At 42.7% G+C, this 20197-nt stretch overlaps 1 protein-coding gene across 10 annotated transcripts in view; it reads left to right on the forward strand.

Moving 5' to 3' along the window:
• AP4S1 (adaptor related protein complex 4 subunit sigma 1) overlaps positions 1-20197 on the forward strand; it is a 66528-nt gene that overhangs the window by 41024 nt on the left and 5307 nt on the right. For 3 of the 10 annotated variants that reach the window (XM_074393317.1, XM_074393321.1, XM_074393316.1), the window contains 3 exons: positions 1588-1656; positions 2286-2342; positions 3986-6866. In XM_074393317.1, coding sequence (XP_074249418.1) covers positions 1588-1656; positions 2286-2342; positions 3986-4153 — 294 coding nt within the window. In that variant the 3' untranslated portion in view covers positions 4154-6866. The other 7 variants (XM_074393323.1, XM_074393325.1, XM_074393320.1 and 4 more) reach the window with 5 other exon arrangements.

The following is a 20197-nucleotide window of genomic DNA, read 5'->3' on the forward strand; positions in this document are numbered from 1 at the left end:
CACAATGAAACAGCTCAGATAAGTATAGGGGCCAACTGATTTTGGCATTAAACATGGGCTGACATATCAAAAGCCAGAGAAAACTATAAAGATGATTGTATTGTAATTACGTCTCCTCAGATTTATTTCACAAATGCCAGTCCCTGATCAATAGCACTTATGACCGTGGAATACCTCAAAGGATGTTTTAGATCTAACTGAAATACTGGTTCATTGTTTTTATCCACGAACCAAACTTTGAAGTGGTTTCCCCATCTTCATAGATAGAAAAATGATGGCATGAAGAATCTGAAAAATTGCTTCAGCCAATTTGTGGTAAAGTCAGGAAACGTCGCTAAGAACTCTAAATACTAGACACTAAGATTTTAATCTGGCTAGATGCATCATGGACTTAAAAATACATATTTCTTTAATTTTTTTTTTAAGACAGGCTGTCACCCAGGCTAGAATGCAGTGGTGCCTTCAGGTCTCACTGCAGCCTTGACCTCCTGGTCTGAAGTGATCCTTCCACCTCAGCCTCACGATCCCGACTACCTGAGACTACAGGCATGCACCAACATACCTGGCTATTTTTACTTTTATTTATGTTTTTATTTTATTTATTTATTTTTGAGACAGAGTCCCACTATGTCACCCAGGCTGGCGTGCAGTGGCACAATCTTGGCTCACTGCAATCTCAGCCTCCCAGGTTCAAGTGATCCTCCCGGGTTCAAGCAATCCTCCTGTCTCAGCCTCCTAGTAGCTGGGATTACAAGTACATGCCACCATGCCTAGCTAATTTTTGCATTTTTAGTAGAGATGAGGTTATGTTGGCTAGGCTGGTCTTGAACGCCTGACCTCAAGTGGTCTGCCCACCTTGGCATCCCAAAGTGCTAATATTACAGGCATGAGCCACTGTGCCTGGCCTATTTTTAATTTTTTTTGTAGTGAAGAGGTCTCATTATGTTGCCCAGGCTCATCTTGAACTCCTGGGCTCAAGTGATCCTTCCACCTCGGCCTCCCAAAGTGGTGGCGATGACAATTGTGAGCCACCACTCTCAGTTTCCAGGCTCACTCTGTTTCCCAGGCTGGAGTATAGTGGGGCCATCATAGCTCACTGCAACCTTGAACTCCTGGGCTCAAACCATCTTCCTGCCTCAGCCTCCTGAGTAGCTGAGACTTACAGGCACACACTACCACACCTGGCTAGTTTTTAAATTTTTCGTGGAGACTGAGTCTCACTATATTGCCGAGGCTGGTCTTAAACTCCTGGCCCTAAGCCGTTCTCTTACTTTGGCCTCCCGAAGTGCTAGATTATAGATATGAGCCACCACACCTGGCAAAAAAAAAAAAAAAAAATCCTAAAGGTTAAGGCTTATCTACATTTCTCCTATTGATAAAGGTTTATGTACATTTCCCTGATTGATAAGCATTTTTTAAAGGAGTGATAGAGTGGTTCTGAATATTTATCAGTGGAGTCTGCTTTCCTCACATTATCAGTTCACTAAGCCACATGCTCTAAAACCTGGAAGCTGACTGGGAAGTTCTATGTCTGATTTACATGAGGGCCACACTAAAATTGATTGTACCTTATTTCTTTTATTTCAGAACGAGATGGCTATTTATGAATTCATTCATAACTTTGTGGAAGTTTTAGATGAGTATTTCAGCCGAGTGGTAAGTCTAATAGCTAAAAAATGGTTTACTTCCTCAACCCAGTTTCCGAGAAATTGAGTCTCTTTGGATCTATATCAAGAACATGTGTTAAGACCAGGCATGCCTGTAATCCCAGCACTTTGAGAGGCTGAGGCACATTGATCACCTGAGATCAAGAGTTCAAGACCAGCCTGGCCAACATGGTGAAACCTTGTCTGTACTAAAAATACAAAAAAAAAAATTAGCTGGACATGGTGACACACACCTGTAGTCCCAGTTACTTGGGGAGGCTGAGGCAGGAAAATCACTTGAACTCAGGAGGCGGAGGTTGCAGTGAGCTAGGATCATGCCATTGCCCTCCAGCCTGGGCAACTCCATCACCAAAAAAAAAAAAGTGTGTGTGTGTGTGTGTGTGTGTGTGTGTGTGTGTGTGTGTGTGTACAGAGTATTAATAAGTAAAAGTTAAAATTTAAATTATGCCAAATTTTCTTTATCTTTCCTTCTGGTTTATCCAAAGTGTTACAAGCCTATATACGCCTGCGATCTTTATAAAGAGCCAGAATAAAAACCCTCGTTTATTTTTCTCCCAGTTAGGAGCTTTTGCGATCTAATTTGCCGTCTCTTTTCTTCTTTCTGCTTTCTTTCCTAAGACACCAGTACCCTTTTCACCTCAAGAAACATTTCCATCCAAACCCTTAAGGAAATATGTGAGCTCTTTTTCAAAAGTCTTTTTTAAAGCCATTTTAATAGCTGTATTGAAATATATTTTATGTATAATACAGTTCACCCATTTAAAGTGTATAATTAAGCTGGCTATGGTGGCAAGCACCTGTAGTGCCAGGTAGGAGGATGAAGTGGGAGGATTTTAGGAAATTTCATCACCTGACAAAGAAACATCATACCCGTTAGCATTTCCCCCTCATTATCCCCCTCTACCCACTGGTCTTTCTTTTTTTCTTAGTAAGTTTTTTATTTTTATTTTTTATATTGATACATAAAAGATGTAGATATTTTCAGGATACATGTGATAATTCCATACATTCATATAATGTATAAACCAAATCAGGATAATTAGGATCTCCATCACCTTAAATATTTATATTTCTGACTTTTTTTTTTTTTTTTGAGACATAGTCTCACTCTGTTGCCCAGGCTGGAGTGCAAAGGCACGATCTCGGCTCACTGCAACCTCTGCCTCCTGGGTTCAAGCAATTCTCACACCTCGGCCTCCCAAATAGCTGGGATTACAGGCTCATGCCCCCACACCTGGCTAATTTTTATATAGACGAGGTTTCACCTTGTTTGCCAGGTTGGTCTTGAACTCCTGACCTCAGGTGATCCACCCGCCTCGGCCTCCCAAAGTGCTGCAATTACAGGCATGAGTCACCGTGCCTGGCTGAATATTTGTATTTTCTTTATGCTAGGAACATTTGAATTATTCTCTTAGCTATTTTGAAATATACAATAGATTATTGTTAACCATAGTCACCCTACTGATTTATCAAATACTAGGTCTTATTTCTTCTATCTAATTCCATATTTGTACCCATTAATCTACCTCTCTTCATTTCTTCTTTCCCTCTTCCTTTCCCAGCTTTTGGTGACCACCAATTTACTGTCTATCTTCATGAGATCTACTTTTTTAGTTTCCACATGAATGAGAACATGTGATATTAGTCTTTCTATGCCTGGCTTATTTCACTTAACATAATGACCTTCAGTTCCATACATGTTTCTGCAAATGATAGGGTTTTATTCCAAAGACCGGCCTACACAGAGGACATAGAGATGGGCTTTAAAATATCACATGTATCCCGATTGCTTGGCAACAACACCATAGACCAGCACTGTTCAGTAAAACTTTCTGCAGAGATAGGAATGTTCTGTACCTGTGCCATCCAGTACAGTAGGCATTAGCCAGTTGTGGCTCTTGAGCACTTGAAATGCAGTTAGTATACCTGAGGAAATGAAGTTTTAAATTTACGTAATACAAATCTCCACATGAGGCTGGTGTTTACCATATTGGACAGTGTAGCTCTAGCTTCTGCTTATCTTGTGATGACACCTCTCTTGTTTAGACGGACTGGTTGCTCTGTGATCAGAGCTGACCATGATTAGCCATTTCAAGGTGACACCCTTGAAGAATAATATAATTTCCCAAAATAATAATGTTCTAAACCTAGGAGAATAAAAGTGGGTACAAGTACTATCATTGCTAAGGTTTTTACAATTATTATTATTATATTCAGTAACTGAGAATAAATAGCACATTGCTGAATTATAGGTATAATTTTAGGGAGAGTCAGTGACCACATAAACCACAGAAGTAAAGATTTGAATTTAATTTCAGCCAGGTGATTATGCAGGACTTGGATGGTACCAAGGAATGACTTGGCTTAGGATCAAACCATCACAAAAAGAAGAAAAGGAAGAGGAAAAAGAACACTACAGGAAAGAAATAGGATCTGTCCCCTCACAGAGAAGGCCTTGTCATCTAGATTTATTTTTAGGTTTGTGAGTTTTAAACATTCTTTCTGTGGCTATTTTTACTCTTCCAGAATTTCCAAATCTTAAATTTGGAGATCAGTCTCATGCTGTCTGGGGCTGAGAGAAGCATCTCAGCATTACATTTTTAAAACAAAAATCCAATCCAGTTAGCTTCAAAGGAGGCGGCTTTGCCAGAGGTGAGGGTTGCTGCTGTTGAAGAAGTGGTATCAGGGATTTTTTAGTGCTGATTTGACAAACCTTAAGTCCTTTCATATTTTAAATTAATTCTCTACTTTTTTCTTCCTCCATGCTTTTTTCATTACATAAATATCTATTTTATTAAAAAAATTTTAAAACACATAAGCAGGCCGGGCGCGGTGGCTCAAGCCTGTAATCCCAGCACTTTGGGAGGCCGAGGCGGGTGGATCACGAGGTCAAGAGATCGAGACCATCCTGGTCAACATGGTGAAACCCCGTCTCTACTAAAAATACAAAAAATTAGCTGGGCGTGGTGGCGCATGCCTGTAATCCCAGCTACTCAGGAGGCTGAGGCAGGAGAATTGCCTGAACCCAGGAGGCGGAGGTTGCAGTGAGCCGAGATCGTGCCATTGCACTCCAGCCTGGGTAACGAGAGCAAAACTCCGTCTCAAAAAAAAAAAAAAAAAAAAAAAAAAAAAAAAAAACACATAAGCAGGCCGGGCGCTGTGGCTCACGCCTGTAATCCCAGCACTTTGGGAGGCCAAGGTGGGCAGATCACAGGTCAAGAGATTGGGACCATCCTGGCCAACATTGTGAAACCCCATCTCTACTAAAATACAAAGAAAGTTAGCTGGGTGTGGTGGCTGTAGTCCTAGCTACTCGAGAGGCTGAGGCAGAAGAATTGCTTGAAGCTGGGAGGTGGAGGTTGCAGTGAGCCGAGATCTTGCCACTGCAGTCCAGCCTGGTGCCTGGCGAAAGAGTGAGACTCTCTCTCTCTCTCTCTCTCTCTCTCTCTCTCTCTCCATATATATATATATATATATATATATATATATATATATATATATTATATATGCACAAAGAGAAAGAGGAAAGTGAATACATGTAATTATACATTTGTCTAAACCCATATAATATACAACACCCTAATAGAGTGAACCCTATTGTAAACTGTGGGCTTTGGGTGAGAATGATACAGGTTTGTCCATTTTAACAAATGTACCACTGTGGTGGGGGATGCTGACCATGGGAGGAGGCTGCACACTCAGAGAGGCAGAGGGCATGGGATGTCTGCATATCTCCCCCTCAGTTTTGCTGTCAACCTAAAACTGCTCTAAAGAAAGTAATGTATTTTTTGGCCAGGGATGATGGCTCACACCTGTAATCCCATACTTTGGGAGGCCAAGGCAGGTGGATCGCTTGAGCTCAGGAATTCAAGACCAGCCTGGACAACATGGCAAAACCTTGTCTCTACAAAAAAATACAAAAATTAGCTGGGTGTGGTAATGCATACCTCTAGTCCCAGATACTTGGGAGGCAGAGGTGGGAGGATCGCTTGAACCCAGGAAGCGGAGGTTGCAGTGAACCAAGATCATGCCGCTGCACTCCAGCTTGGGTGACAGACTGTCTCAAAATAATTAGACTGTCTCAAAATAAATAAATAAAATAAAAATTTTTAAGTGAGAGAATCATCAGTAAGCTCATCAGTTACTGCTAACTGCTGTTAGGTACATTTCCTTTTAGACTTTCTGTGTCTGTTTGTAGCTATATAATCATATGTATCTTGACCTTTATACATACATATATAGGGTAATACTATGGCCGGGCGCAGTGGCTCACGCCTGTAATCCCAGCAATTTGGGAGGCTGAGGCGGGCGGATCACAAGTTCAAGAGATCAAGACCGCCGGGCGCGGTGGCTCAAGCCTGTAATCCCAGCACTTTGGGAGGCCTAGGTGGGTGGATCACAAGGTCGAGAGATTGAGACCAACCTGGTCAACATGGTGAAACCCCGTCTCTACTAAAAAATACAAAAATTAGCTGGGTGTGGTAGTACATACCTGTAGTCTCAGCTACTGGGGAGGCTGAGGTAGGAGAATTGCTTGAACCCTGGAGGCAGAGGTTGAAGTAAGCCGGGATCACTCCACTGCACCCCAGCCTGGTGCCTGGCAACAGAACAAGACTCTGCCTCCAAAAAAAAAAAAAAAAAAAAAAAAAAAAGGATAATACTATGTATGCATTTTATAACTTGCTTTTTTATTTAACAATATGTGAGTACTTATATGTCTACATCGTCATTTGTGGATATGCCCTTTGATAGATACTTAGGTTATTATCAATAATTTGCTATTACAAACACCATTACCCTGAATATCCTGTCGTATATCATTGTGCCATTGTCTAATTTTTTCATTAGGATAAACTCCCAGAAGTAACATCAGTGGGTTGAAAGGGTGTGGCACATTGTTAAGGTCTCAGATTTACACATCAAATTACCTATATCTGTAAAGATTAAGTTAGTTTATTTTTCTCTCTACTTTCTAAAGATGAATCGTACTGGCTTGTAAAATTCCTTTGAACTACAGCCAATTTCAAAAAAATTACAGTCCCAAACTCGGGGCCTTTGCAGAGTCAGACTGCTGTGGCCTCCAAGCCAAGAAGCAGGTAGGAGATGTCACTGCTATGGACGCAGAAGTCTCCTCATTCTGACTCTGCTAAGAGCAACGGATCACAGTATCTTTGTTCTCACCCTTGCACTCCTTTTCTCTTTTTCAGAGTGAATTAGATGTATCCTTTTACAATACCGTTTTCCACAGTACTTGGCAAGCACATTCTAGTACTTATGAGGTAAGTGCTGTGGGGCAGGAAAACTGTTCAGCAGAATCCAGAGTGTTCATTACCAACAACCATGACCAGACAGCTGGAGGTACAGGTGTTCTGCAGAATGCCTCCCCCACCTTATCACCCTTCTTCAACAAGATGATTTGTGTGTGTGTGTGTGGTGGAGTTTCGCTCTTGTTGCCCAGGCTGGAGTGCAATGGTGAGATCTCGGCTTACTGCAACCTCCGCCTCCTGAGTTCAAGCGATTCTCCTGCCTCAGCCTCCCAAGTGGCTGGGATTACAGGCACCTGCTACCACACCTAGCTAATTTTTGTATTTGTAGTAGAGATGAGATATCATAATGTTGGCTGGGCTGGTATCAAACTCCTGACCTCAGGTGATCCACCCACCTTGGCCTCCCAAAGTGCTGGGATTATAGGCATGAGCCACCATACCCAGCAAGACGATTCTTAAGATTTTTTTTTTCCAGGCAGGACAGTGCTATCATAGCAGTTAATAACTATTGCTTATTAATTTAATTTCCTTTAAGCATACAAAATAGGCTTTTTCAAAATTTAACACAGCCAAAAAAGTGTTTAGTCCCCCTACAGAAACTGAATTTCTAGGGTTCCAGGTATAAATCTCTAGAAATGCCCTAGTGACTGGATAAGGCCTTCAGTATTGATAAACTGGAAGGTTAAAGAAATTGCCTGGCTTGCATTCATTTCCTTGATAGCAGAGAAAGTTCTCCGTTTGTCCTTTTCTTCTATCTCATTTAAAACACAATATCCAAGGACCCTCAAAACAAGCATGATTTACTTAGAATACTGCAGGCCCACAGATTTTGGCAGGAGCCCTCTAGATTTTGTGTGAGTGTTTGGGAGGCAAGTTAACTTTTAAGCCAATTATTTACTTCAAAAATCTACCTACCACTTTAGTCCTTTAAGAACACATCAGGGGGCCGGGCGCAGTGGCTCACGCCTGTAATCCCAGCACTTTGGGACGCCAAGGCGGGTGGATCACAAGGTCAAGAGATCGAGACCATCCTGGTCAACATGGTGAAACCCCGTCTCTACTAAAAATACAAAAAATTAGCTGGGCATGGTGGCACGTGCCTGTAATCCCAGCTACTCAGGAGACTGAGGCAGGAAAATTGCCTGAACCCGGGAGGCGGAGGTTGCGGTGAGCCAAGATTGCGCCATTGCACTCCAGCCTGGGTAACGAGCAAAACTCCATCTCAAAAAAAAAAAAAAAAAAAAAAAGAAGAAGAAAAAGAACACATCAATTAATTTACTAAAATAGTAAATTAATTATAACAAATGTTTAGTAATATATATAAAATATCCTTAGAATATAACAAATACATATGAATTATATATTTATATGTATATATAATACATGTATATGTATGTGTGTGTACATGCACAAACACCTATTTTTCACATTTTGCCAGAAGTATTAAAATATTAAGTGGATGCAAACCTAGTTCTGGGCATAGTGTCTAATTTATATATATATATACATACACATATATATATATATAATTATATATATACACATATATATAAAATTATATATATGTGTGTGTATATGTGTATAGAGGTGTATTATATATGTGTGTGTGTGCGCACGTGTGCGCATGTGTGTATGTAGATGGGCTCAGTGGCTCATACCTGTAATTCAAACACTTTGGGAGGCCAAGGCAGGTGGATCATGTAAGATCAGGAGTTCCAGACCAGCCTGGCCAACATGGCAAAATTCCATCTCTACTAAAAATGCAAAAGTTGGCCGGGCGCGGTGGCTCAAGCCTGTAATCCCAGCACTTTGGGAGGCCGAGGCGGGTGGATCACGAGGTCGAGAGATCGAGACCATCCTGGTCAACATGGTGAAACCCCGTCTCTACTAAAAATACAAAAAAATTAGCTGGGCATGGTGGCGCGTGCCTGTAATCCCAGCTACTCAGGAGGCTGAGGCAGGAGAATTGCCTGAGCCCAGGAGGCGGAGATTGCGGTGAGCCGAGATTGCGCCATTGCACTCCAGCCTGGGTAACAAGAGCGAAACTCCGTCTCAAAAAAAAAAAAAAATGCAAAAGTTAGCCAGGCATGGTGGCACGCATCTGTGGTCCCAGCTGCTTGGGAGGCTAAGGCACAAGAATCCCTTCAACCCAGGAAGCAGAGGTTACAGTGAGCTGAGATCGTGCCACTGCACTCCAGCCTGGGTGACAGAGTGACACTCTCCAAAAAAAATTTTAAGGCTGGGTGCATTGGTTCATGCCTGTCATCCCAGCATTTTGGGAGGCCGAGGCAGGCGGATCACCTGAGGGTCAGGAGTTTAAGACCAGCCTGGCCAACATGGTGAAACCCTGTCTCTACTAAAAATACAAAATTAGCTGGGTGTGGTGGTGGGTGCCTGTAATATTAGCTACTTGGGAGGCTGAGACAGGACAATTGCTTGAACCCAGGAGGCAGAGGTTGCAGTGAGCTGAGACCATGTCACTGCACTCCAGCCTGGGCGACAGAGTGAGACTCTGTCTCAAAAAAAAAAAAAAAGAAAAAAAATTTTGTGTGTGCGTGTGTGTGTGTGTGTGTATGTATGTGTATGTAGGTGTATTTTATATATAATATATATATTATATATTACACATATTTATATATATATATATATTATCTATAAACATATATAAAATACACCTACATACATATACATACTATATCTATATATAGTCTCACTCTGTTGCCCAGGCCAGAGTGGAGTGGCGTGCTTGCAGCTCACTGCAGCCTTCACCTTCTGGGTTGAAGTGATTCTCCTGCCTCAGCCTCCCGGCTAATTTTTTTAACTTTTTTTTTTTTTTTTTTTTTGTAGAGACTGGGTTTCACCATGTTGGCAATGCTGGTCTTAAATGCCTGACCTCAGGTGATCACCTGCCTTGGCCTTCCAAAGTTCTGGGATTACAGGTGTGAGCCACCGTGCCGGGCCTAATTTATATTTTTAAATGTATATATATACTTACATAAATGCCCAGAACTAGTATGTTTGCACTCACTTAATATTTCTGGGGATATGGCTATTTACTTGTTACTATTGATAGGAAATGTCTCTGTATTGATAAAATTCTTTTTGTACACTGGAGTTGGAAGCCTCTGTAAACTAACTGGGAAAATCTGAGTGCCCTCTAGTGGTGAATGACCCAAATCTATGATCCCTGTGACCTAGAAGGGATCATAATAAATCCCTTTATAGGTTTTAGCATGCTGAATAAAAATACACTGTGATACACAGACCACGTTGTATATTATGGTGTATTTTCATTCATTGTGGTCTATATATTACAGTATATTTTTATTCAGCCTGTAATATTCTATCTTAAGCCAGTCAAAGCAATTCAAAATAAATATTTTCCTACTTATACAAGGTACAAGTAAAAAAAAAGCTTTTTGATTTAAAAAGTCATCAGGAAGATAGCAAGGGCCAAGAGACACTTCACTGGGAGTACAGAACTCAAATTTCCACTTTTGGTCTTGCCACTGACACTTTTGTGTTTGCTTATGCTTAAGAAAGCCCTTCTTGTCAGCCCATATGGGACAGACGTGGGTGTTAGACAAGACACATAACCCCCCTGTCTTAAAATGAGAGAATTAAGATTAGAAGAGCTTTAACACCTGCTCAGCCTTAATAGTTGGTGTTGCCATGACTTTAGTTAACTGAGCTGAATTACCTTACACGTAAAACAGGAAGAGAGTCTTACAAGACCTAGATATCGAGAGAGTAAACATGAATCAGAGGTGACGGGGTATGTATTATAGTTGGATGAGTTGTGTTGAGGTGTCATATATTGACTAGATATTTATTAGAAGTACAGATGGGTATACTTGTCTTTGTGTCCTTTTGCTGTGCAGAATAGGTCTGGGTGATGATCTTCAGCGTTCTTGTTTGAATTAAAATTTTACACCAAGGTACAGTTTTCCCTTTATTTTACCTGGTTTCTTTCTTTCTTTCTTTCTTTCTTTTTTAAGGCAGAGTCTTGCACTGTCACCCAGGCTGGAGTGCAGTGGTGCGATCTTGGCTCACTGCAGTCTCCGCTTCCTGGGTTCAAGCAATTCTCCTGCCTCAGCCTCCCTAGTAGCTGGGACTACAGGCTTGCACCACAACACCCAGCTAATTTTTTAATTTATTTTTTGTAGAGATGGGGTCTCACTCTGTTGCATAGGCTGGTCTCAAACTTCTGGGCTCAAGCAATCCTCTTGCCTTGGACTCCCAAACTGTTGACATTCTTAAAAGGGTACCACCTCAGCCATCTGAAAAATATCAAATTAAAAACCTGTAACTCTCCTCTGTTTCATACATAGTCTTTTTTAACCATCACATGTCCAAGGAAGACCTCTACAGACTAGTTACACAGCAGAAAGACTAGGGAACCTTCTAGAGGCTCAACTACAGTTCCTGCTCCATCTGTGTAGGGCCATAGACATTCTACATCACTCTGTGGTAGCATGCAGCTGGGCACTGCTTGGAGCAGCCAGCACTGCTTATATATGCTCTGCCAGGAAAGCTTCCTTAGGCCTTGAAGATTGAAAACAAGCAAACTACTGTAATGGCAACCTGGATTTAGTTCATCCACCACTGATGGTATATCATCTTTTTTGTGTTTGCTTAGGCTGTCAGTCCACATGGGACATACATGACTTAAGGCTTGGTTTTGGTACAGGAGAAGGAAGCCAAAACCTCATCAATTCCCAGGAACGTCCCTGCCTTGTCTTTTTCTCCAGAGTCTTTCCCCCCGATTTTTTAGAGCTAGGGAAGTTTCCAAGAGCCTGTACAGTTAGACTTGGAGAAATACAGTGCACCATTTATATTTCTCCCTACTATGGACTTGTTCTACTTCTAGTAAGACTGACATCACAGAGCAAGACAGACTGGATTTTAAAAAGAAATAACCTAAGCATAAGAAATCAGGACAGAAAGAAACTCTGGCTTGCTGAAAAGCCTTCTAGTTAGTGGAAATCCTCTGGTGCGGTGGTGTCAGGTGGAGTGGCCTATACCCTTGGGATCAAACATGTCAGTGACCTAAATCATCCACATGCTAGGAATACATTCCTGTGCATGCTTCAATCACATCCTACCCACCTGGCTGAAGTGAGGCCTGAAGATTCAGGAAGCCTGTTTCTATAGGGAGAGTTAGCCCCATCACATACCTTGGTAGATTAATTTAAGACTTCAAATTTTATGAATTAAGGTGTTTCTTTAGGAACCAATTAATGAACTTCTCAAAAGAGGCTCAGCCCTTGAACCCCAGCAGGCTTGCTTTTCCCATAATTCAAAGGAGCTAGTTCATAATTCAAAGGAGCTGTCTCTACCACTCCCATCTACTGAATAGCTAGCAGATGGCACCAGTGAACAACACGGTGTGGGAGATGCACCAACTGCTTTTCAGATCAGTGCATACTTGCTCTACACATGAAGGTACAGAAAACCTCCACAGCCTTTTCAGTATTTGGTGCCTTTAAAGAGGCTTAAGGACTTAGTTTATGTTGGTTAGAATGGAATGCAGCAGTACTGCCTTCAGGCCTGGACAGTCAGGAGCTCCTCGGACCCTGTGCTGTAGAGGCCCCACTCTGGCTCTGCTTCGCAATACTCCTTCCCCATCATGGGCAGTTGACCACCTCTAGTTTCCTAGGCCCTAGAATTTATAGGGTGCCTACATAGCCCAGTGCCTGCCACAACAGCCTCTGCAAGCCTATCCTCCACCTTTACCCCAAGACTAGGGCAGGAATGATAGGATAGGCTGGTAGCTGGGATGGTCCCCCATACATGCCTCAGGAGAGAAGCAAAAACAGGCTAGAGTCTCTACTTATACTCTTGTGCCTCCCTGACCCACAAATATAGGCTAGAATCTAGAATGTTTTCTTGGTTTTAAAAACATCTTTAGGCTGGGCACAGTGGCTCATGCTGGTAATCCCAGCACTTTGCAGAGAGCAGGAGGATTGCTTGTGGCTAGGAGATTGAGACCAGCCTGGTCAACATAGAGGACCCACTCTCTACAAAACATTTAAAAATTGGGCAGGCATTGGTGGTGTGTGCCTATGTCCCAGCTACTAGGGAGGCTGAAGTGGGAGGATCACTTGAGCCTGGGAGGCCGAGGCTGCAGTGAGCCATGATTGTGCCACTGCACTTCAAGGTCTTGCAACAGAGCAAGACCTTATCTTTAAAAATAAAAATCATCTTTACAACATTCCTGTATTTTATGAACTCTTAAAATCTCAAAGCCTGATCAGTTGATTCTAGAACTCTAAAGCTCTGGTGAAATGTGTGAAAGAACCCTGATTCATGCCCATTTTATTGCAGTTGAGGGTGGGGCATAGGAAGGACCTCAATGCTGTGTGCCCTCTCTGTGACTCCACTAGCATCTGCCATGGTGCTTCCTGGAAGAACAATGATGTGCAGGCAAGAGTGATTGGCACTGCCACGGTTTGCAGTCAGGCCTTGATCAGGCCCACTGTGGGGCCTCTACCTCTAGTTCCATCAGCTTCCTAAAATCCGAAATACTTTTAGAGATCTAGAAACCAGAATAAGGCTTCTCAAAGTAGGAGAAAACGTCAGCCTGATTTAATGAGAAATTGCAAAAATACTTGTTCAAACTGAGGCTATTGGAATACCAGCCCCAAGAACAAACAAATTCTTCAGGGAGGCATCCAGCACTGAAGTGACAGCTTCTAAATGAACTGAAATTTTCTTCATGCTCTCTCAGAAAGTTACAGTGGTAATTAATTAATTAAAATCATTACAAAAGAATTTCTTCTGAGGCATGACGGAGCATGTGACAACTTCAGGAATGGCTTGATTTTTTTTTTTTTTTGGAGACAGAGTCTCACTCTGATACCCAGGCTGAGTGCAGTGGCACAATCTCGGCTCACTGCAACCTCCACCTCCCAGTTCCAAGCGATTCTTGTGCCTCAGCCTCCTGAGTAGCTGGGACTGTAAGTGCACACCACCACACATGGCTAATTTTTTTGTATTTTTAATAGAGATAGGGTTTTGCCATGTTTGCCAGGCTGGTCTACAACTACTTACCTCAGGTGATCCACCTGCCTTGGTCTCCCAAAGTGCTAGGATTACAGGTATGAGCCTCCACGCCCAGTCAGGAATAGCTTGATATTATCAGAAAGAGTAGACAAGCTCCGCTTTCCCTGAAGGTTATATTTAGTGTCATAGAAGCCAGGTACTTTGGAGCTAGAAGAAAACTTACACAATCATCAGGTTAAAACTTCACTTTAAATTAATGTAAAAAATTTTTTTCTTGCTCTGTTGCCCAGGCTTGAGTGTAGTGTTGCGATCATAGCTCACTACAGGCTTCAATTCTTGGGCTTAAGCAGTCGTTCCACCTCCGTTTTCCAGAATAAGAAAACAAAAATGTCAAGGAAAAAAATACATGTAGGAAAAAATTTTAAATAAAAACAGCATTTTACTATGTTGCCTAGGCTGGTCTTGAACTCTTGGGCTCAAGTGATCCTCCCGCCTTGGCCTCCCATAGTGCTGGGTGAGTCACTGTTGGCTGGCCTAAAACCTCACTTTTTAGATTAAAAAGGCTGAGGCCCAAAGAGGTTCTGTGACATGTCCCAATCCATAAAGCTACTTTAGGGCAGAGCTGGTACTAGTTTCTGGGTTTCCAGGGCTCTTGACTCTAGAGTTATAAACTGGGTAGGTTAAATTTGACTTTTTTTTTCTTTCTTTTTTTTTTTTTTCTTCTGTGAGACAGAGGCTTGCTCTGTCATCCATGCTGGAGTGCAGCAGCACTATGTCAACTCACTGCAACCTCTGCCTCCCAGGTTCAGGTGATCCTCCTGGCTTAGCCTTCTGAGTAGCTGGGATTACAGATGCCTTCCACCATGCCTGGCTAATTTTTGTATTTTTAACAGACAGAGGGTTTCACCATTTTGGCTAGGCTGGTCTTGATCCCCTGACCTCAAGTGATCTGCCCACCTTGGCTTCCCAAAGTGCTGGGATTACAGGCATGAGCCCCTGCACCCAGCCTAAATTTAACATATTTTTTAAAAACTTAATCATCTGGAGTAGACTGTGGCAATTTAGTCTCCAATAAAACATTTATAAAACACTTGTCACCATGGTGCCTTGGTATTGTTGAAGCTTTTTTGTGAATAACGGGAGATGTTTTAAAGAAATACCTTTGGTTAGAGGAGTCAGAAAGGATGAAAAATTTTGACAGTATCTGCGAATGTCTTGATGAGAACATGCTCTTCAAAAGTGGAGTTCACATTCAGATTTCTAAACATCCTTTTTCCTTTTGAAAATGTGAAATGGAAAGCCTAATTGCCAGAGAGTGAGGACTGGCCTGTGGGTCCCAGGGAATGTGTGCAATCGTTTCTCCATGGGAAGGGCAGGCACTGAGGGACAAGGGGCCCAGGGCCTTCTCCAGCATGGCAGCTGTAGCCAGGGCCGTGGTGGGTGATAGGAGTCTTGGATAGGAATAATCCCCAGGAGTCAGCCAGTACCCCAGAAGGAGATGTGAATCTTGCAGATTTGACAGTTCTGCCTCCAGGTTTTTTTTAGCTCCCACTAGCTTTGACCACTTTCCTGTTTCCTTAGAGAGTCCTCTAGGTGCCATATTCATCCTCCAGCACTCCTCACTACCAGGTCTCTTTGCTTTTTTTTTTTTTTTTGAGACGGAGTTTCGCTCTTGTTACTCAGGATGGAGTGCAATGGTGCGATCTCAGCTCACCACAACCTCCGCCTCCCGGGTTCAGGCAGTTCTCCTGCCTCAACCTCCTGAGTAGCTGGGATTACAGGCATGCACCACCATGCCCAGCTAATTTTTTGTATTTTTCGTAGAGACGAGGTTTCACCATGTTGACCAGGATGGTCTCGATCTCTTGACCTCGTGATCCACTTGCCTCTGCCTCCCAAAGTGCTGGGATTACAGGCTTGAGCCACCACGCCTGGCCTAGGTCTCTCTGCTTTAACCCTATTCCTTTTGTTGCATGATTCTGGATTCTGTTCTAGTTAGGAATAGTGACAGCAAGTTATCAAAACCAAGAGAGATTTAGGGAAAAAATGAGAATAATGACCCAACTCTGATTTTCATATTTAATTTTACATAACCCTACATAAACTTTAAGCAAAACCACAGCTGACTATCCTGTTGTTCTCAGAATATGGTGGGACTTTAACAAAAACCTACTTTAAAAAAAGGGTTACAGCCAGGTGGGGTGGCTTGCACCTGTAATCCCAGCACTTTGGGAGGCTGAGGTGGGTGGATCACCTGAGGTCAGGCATTCAAGACCAGCCTGGCCAACATGATGAAACCTCATCTCTACTAAAAATACAAAAATTGGCTAGGCAGGCGTGGTGGCATGTGCCTGTAATCTCAGGTACTTGGGAGGCTGAGGCAGGAGAATCTCTTGAACCTGGGAGATAGAGGTTGCAGTGAACCAAGATCATGCCACTGGACTCCAGCCTGAAGACTCCACCAAAGGAAGGAAAGAAGAAGAACGGAGGGAGGGAAAGAAGGAAAGGAAAGGAAGAAAAAAGAAAGAAAAAAAATGAAGAAGGAAAGGAAGGAAGGAAATGAAAACAGTCCTTTTCAGTGGTCTAATTAGCAGGAGACAAAATGTGAACAGGGCCAGGCACGGTGGCTCATGCTTGTAATTCCAACACTTTGGGAGGCCAAAAAATAAAATTCCAATGTTGGACCCATAAACATTTCAATCACTTCAGTTTTATTTAATTTATTAATTTATTTTTGAGACAGAGTCTGACTCTGTTGCTCAGGCTGGAGTGCAGTGGCACAGCCTCGGCTCACTGCAACCTAGTGAACACACTGGGTAACATAGTGAAACCACATTCCTACAAAAAATACAAAAATTAGATGGGTGTGTTGGTGCATGCCTCTGGTCACAGTTACTTAGGAGGCTGAGATGGGAGGATCACTTGAACACAGGAAGTCGAGGCTACAGTGAGCCCAGATTGTGCTTCTGTACTCCAGCCTGGGCAACAGAGTAAGACCTTGTCTCAAAAAAAAAAATGAACAGACTGTACTACAAGAAGAATGTCTCCAGGACTATGCTGAATCTTCATGATGATAGCCTTCTATATGGTAGTGTTTTCTGGGGGAAATGTGAACACAGTGGCCCTTGGCAGCTTATCTAATTTGGTGGGAAATTAACTTATGAATAATGAGAGAACAAGTTTTCCCACCCTACCTATTTTATTAAAGAACACTTTACTTAGCTAGAATCTTTTTTAAAAAGAGAAATAAAATGAGAAACGAAGGGATCCGAGACCCAAGTCTGCAGTTAAAAATTGTAGTTTCTAGGCTGTTGTCTCTGCCCTGGAATTCCTTTTGAGATTCCATTTGACTCTATGCTGCTCAGTTTCTCACTTATTAAAGGATTATTTGACTGCCACTGTGGTGTTAAAATCTTCATATGGAAAAGTATTTTATGATCCAGAGTTCAAAATTCCAGTGTTGGGGCTGGGAGCAGTGGCTCACGCCTATAGTCCCAGCACTTTGGGAGGCTGAGGCAGGCAGATCACTTAAGGTTAGGAGTATGAGACCAGCCTGGCCAACATGACAAAACCTTGTCTCTACTAAAAACACAAAAAAATTAGCTGGATATGGTGCATGTGCCTATACTCCCAGCAGCTCAGGAGGCCGAGGCACAAGAATCTTTCGAACCCAGGAGGCAAAGGTTGTAGTGAGCTGAGATCGCACCACTGCATTCCAGCCTGAGCAACACAGAGAGATTCCATCTAAAAAAAATTAAATCCCAGGCCGGGCGCAGTGGCTCAAGCCTGTAATCCCAGCACTTTGGGAGGCCGAGGTGGGTGGATCACGAGTTCAAGAGATCGAGACCATCCTGGTCAACATGGTGAAACCCCATTTCTACTAAAAATACAAAAAATTAGCTGGCCATGGCGGCGCGTGCCTGTAATCCCAGCTACTCAGGAGGCTGAGGCAGGAGAATTGCCTGAACCCAGGAGGCAGAGGTTGCGGTGAGCCGAGATCGCGCCATTGCACTCCAGCCTGGGTAACAAGAGTGAAACTCCGTCTCAAAAAAAAAAAAAAATTAAATCCCAATGTTGGACCCATAAACATTTCAATCACTTCGATTTTATTTATTTTTGATTTATTTGATGTTTATTTTTGAGACAGAATCTCACTCTGTCGCCCAGGCTGGAGTACAGTGGCACAGTCTTGGCTCACTGCAACCTCCACCTCCTGTGTTCAAGTGCTTCTCCTGCCTCAGTCTCCTAAGTAGCTGGGATTACAGGCAGATGCCACCACACCTAGCTAATTTTTGCATTTTTAGTAGAGATGGGATTTCACCATATTGGTCAGGCTGGTCTTGAACTCCTGGCCTCGGGTGATCCACCTGCTTTGGCCTCTCAAAGTGCTGGGATTACAGGTGTGAGCCACTGCACCCGTCCCCATTTCAATTACTTTAATTAAAAAGTTGATTTCAAGTGGCAGTAATATTCCAGGAGCCTTGTGATTTTCATTTGCAATCCACATTATGTGAAAATTCAGAAAGGCTCTTAGGTTTCTAGGTTGGGAGAAAGTGGACTTCGGTAACTCCGCTCTTTGGGAGATTGTTTCTAGTTCATGTCAGCTTAACCTTAGGGGGCTCATGAAAGAAAACAGGTTGCTTTAGGATCTTTAGAGTCAGTCAAGTCATTACAGCCTGAAGGTAAGACCATCTTTCAGTAGTCATTCTCAGCTCACTACATTAATACACCAACAGTCTGGGCCTTTCTTGCTTCCTCCTATTTCAAATGTCAGCATTGCAGAGTGTTTGCCCATGTTTATTCCATGGGCTTAGCATATTGGGTATTTTTTAGTCCCTACTTACCTGGCATATGGCCTAAATGCCATTACTCTTGGCCTCACCTGGGTGTACAAGTTGCTCATAAACTAAATCAAGATGTAAACAACAGCTGGATTCTTATTTTAAAGAAGTCACATAATTCCAGGGGGAAGTCAGCTTTCAGCCCTTTGCCTCACATTGGATTTTGTCTGTAGTTCCCCTATATAGTGCCAGAAAACTGCATGATTATTAGGGTTTGAGTCAGATACACAGATACACAGGCAGGGCAGTCACATGCCCCCAGTATACAATGACCTCATTGAGCAACTCGTTTCCAGGATGTTGGGAAATTGACTTGCTGGAGGACCTTGTCCTTGTAATGTGGGGATGTCAGTGATTTATATGATTTAGCAGTAAATTCTGATCTGAATTTCAAAACAATTGGGCAGTTGCTCAAGGGGACATCTGAACTGCAGATCATCTACTTGCTACAGATGGCGCAGTCCACAGAGCAGCTTGATCCCCAAACCAATTCATGTGTTAAAATTAGATTTCCTTCTATCTCAAAGAAAGTCATCTTGGGACATTTTCAAAGGCACTAAGGCTTTCATTGCCCTCAGTGAGTACAACAGGAGAGTTTTGCAGGCCATTTTCATGTAGCCACCTGTGCTTCTCAGCTGTATCTTTCTATACGTACCTGGCTGTCATTCTCACTTTGTCTCACCCAAGTTCTGGCTTCTGGGTCTAGTGAGCTTGTCTGAATCAAGGGGCTAACATTTCAGTCCCAGTTTGGCCTTGGGACAAAGCAATCATCTGCATAATTGGAAGACATTATTAATAGGTATATCAGAGTAACACTTTTTTTTTCTGGGTCACTTAAGGACAGTTCCCATGGGTCCCTGGGAAACAGTTTATTCTGCTGGAGGACTATTTTCACAGAGCTTAATGAGATAGTCACACAGAGCCTAACAAAAGCTTTAAAGTCATTCACTGTTTGTTCTATTCTGTGTAGATGCACTTCACTAAGCAAATACAATGTAGACTTTGAACATCTGGACTGGCTGAAAAAAATCAAGTGGTTGTAATCCCAGCACTTTGGGAGGCCGAGGCGGGTGGATCACGAGGTCGAGAGATCGAGACCATCCTGGTCAACATGGTGAAACCCCATCTCTACTAAAAATACAAAAAACTAGCTGGGCGTGGTGGCGCGTGCCTGTAATCCCAGCTACTTAGGAGGCTGAGGCAGGAGAATGCCTGAGCCCAGGAGGCGGAGGTTGCGGTGAGCCGAGACCACGCCATTGCACTCCAGCCTGGGTAACAAGAGCGAAACTCCGTCTCAAAAAAAAAAAAAAAAAAAAAAATCAAGTGGTAACAATTCACTTTACCAAGAATTTTGAACTCCCCTAGTGCATTTAATTACCTATTCGTTGAATGAAATTTATTTGAAACAATATGTCAA

This window comes from Saimiri boliviensis, chromosome 2, assembly GCF_048565385.1.
Source record: "Saimiri boliviensis isolate mSaiBol1 chromosome 2, mSaiBol1.pri, whole genome shotgun sequence".
NCBI lineage: Eukaryota > Metazoa > Chordata > Mammalia > Primates > Cebidae > Saimiri > Saimiri boliviensis.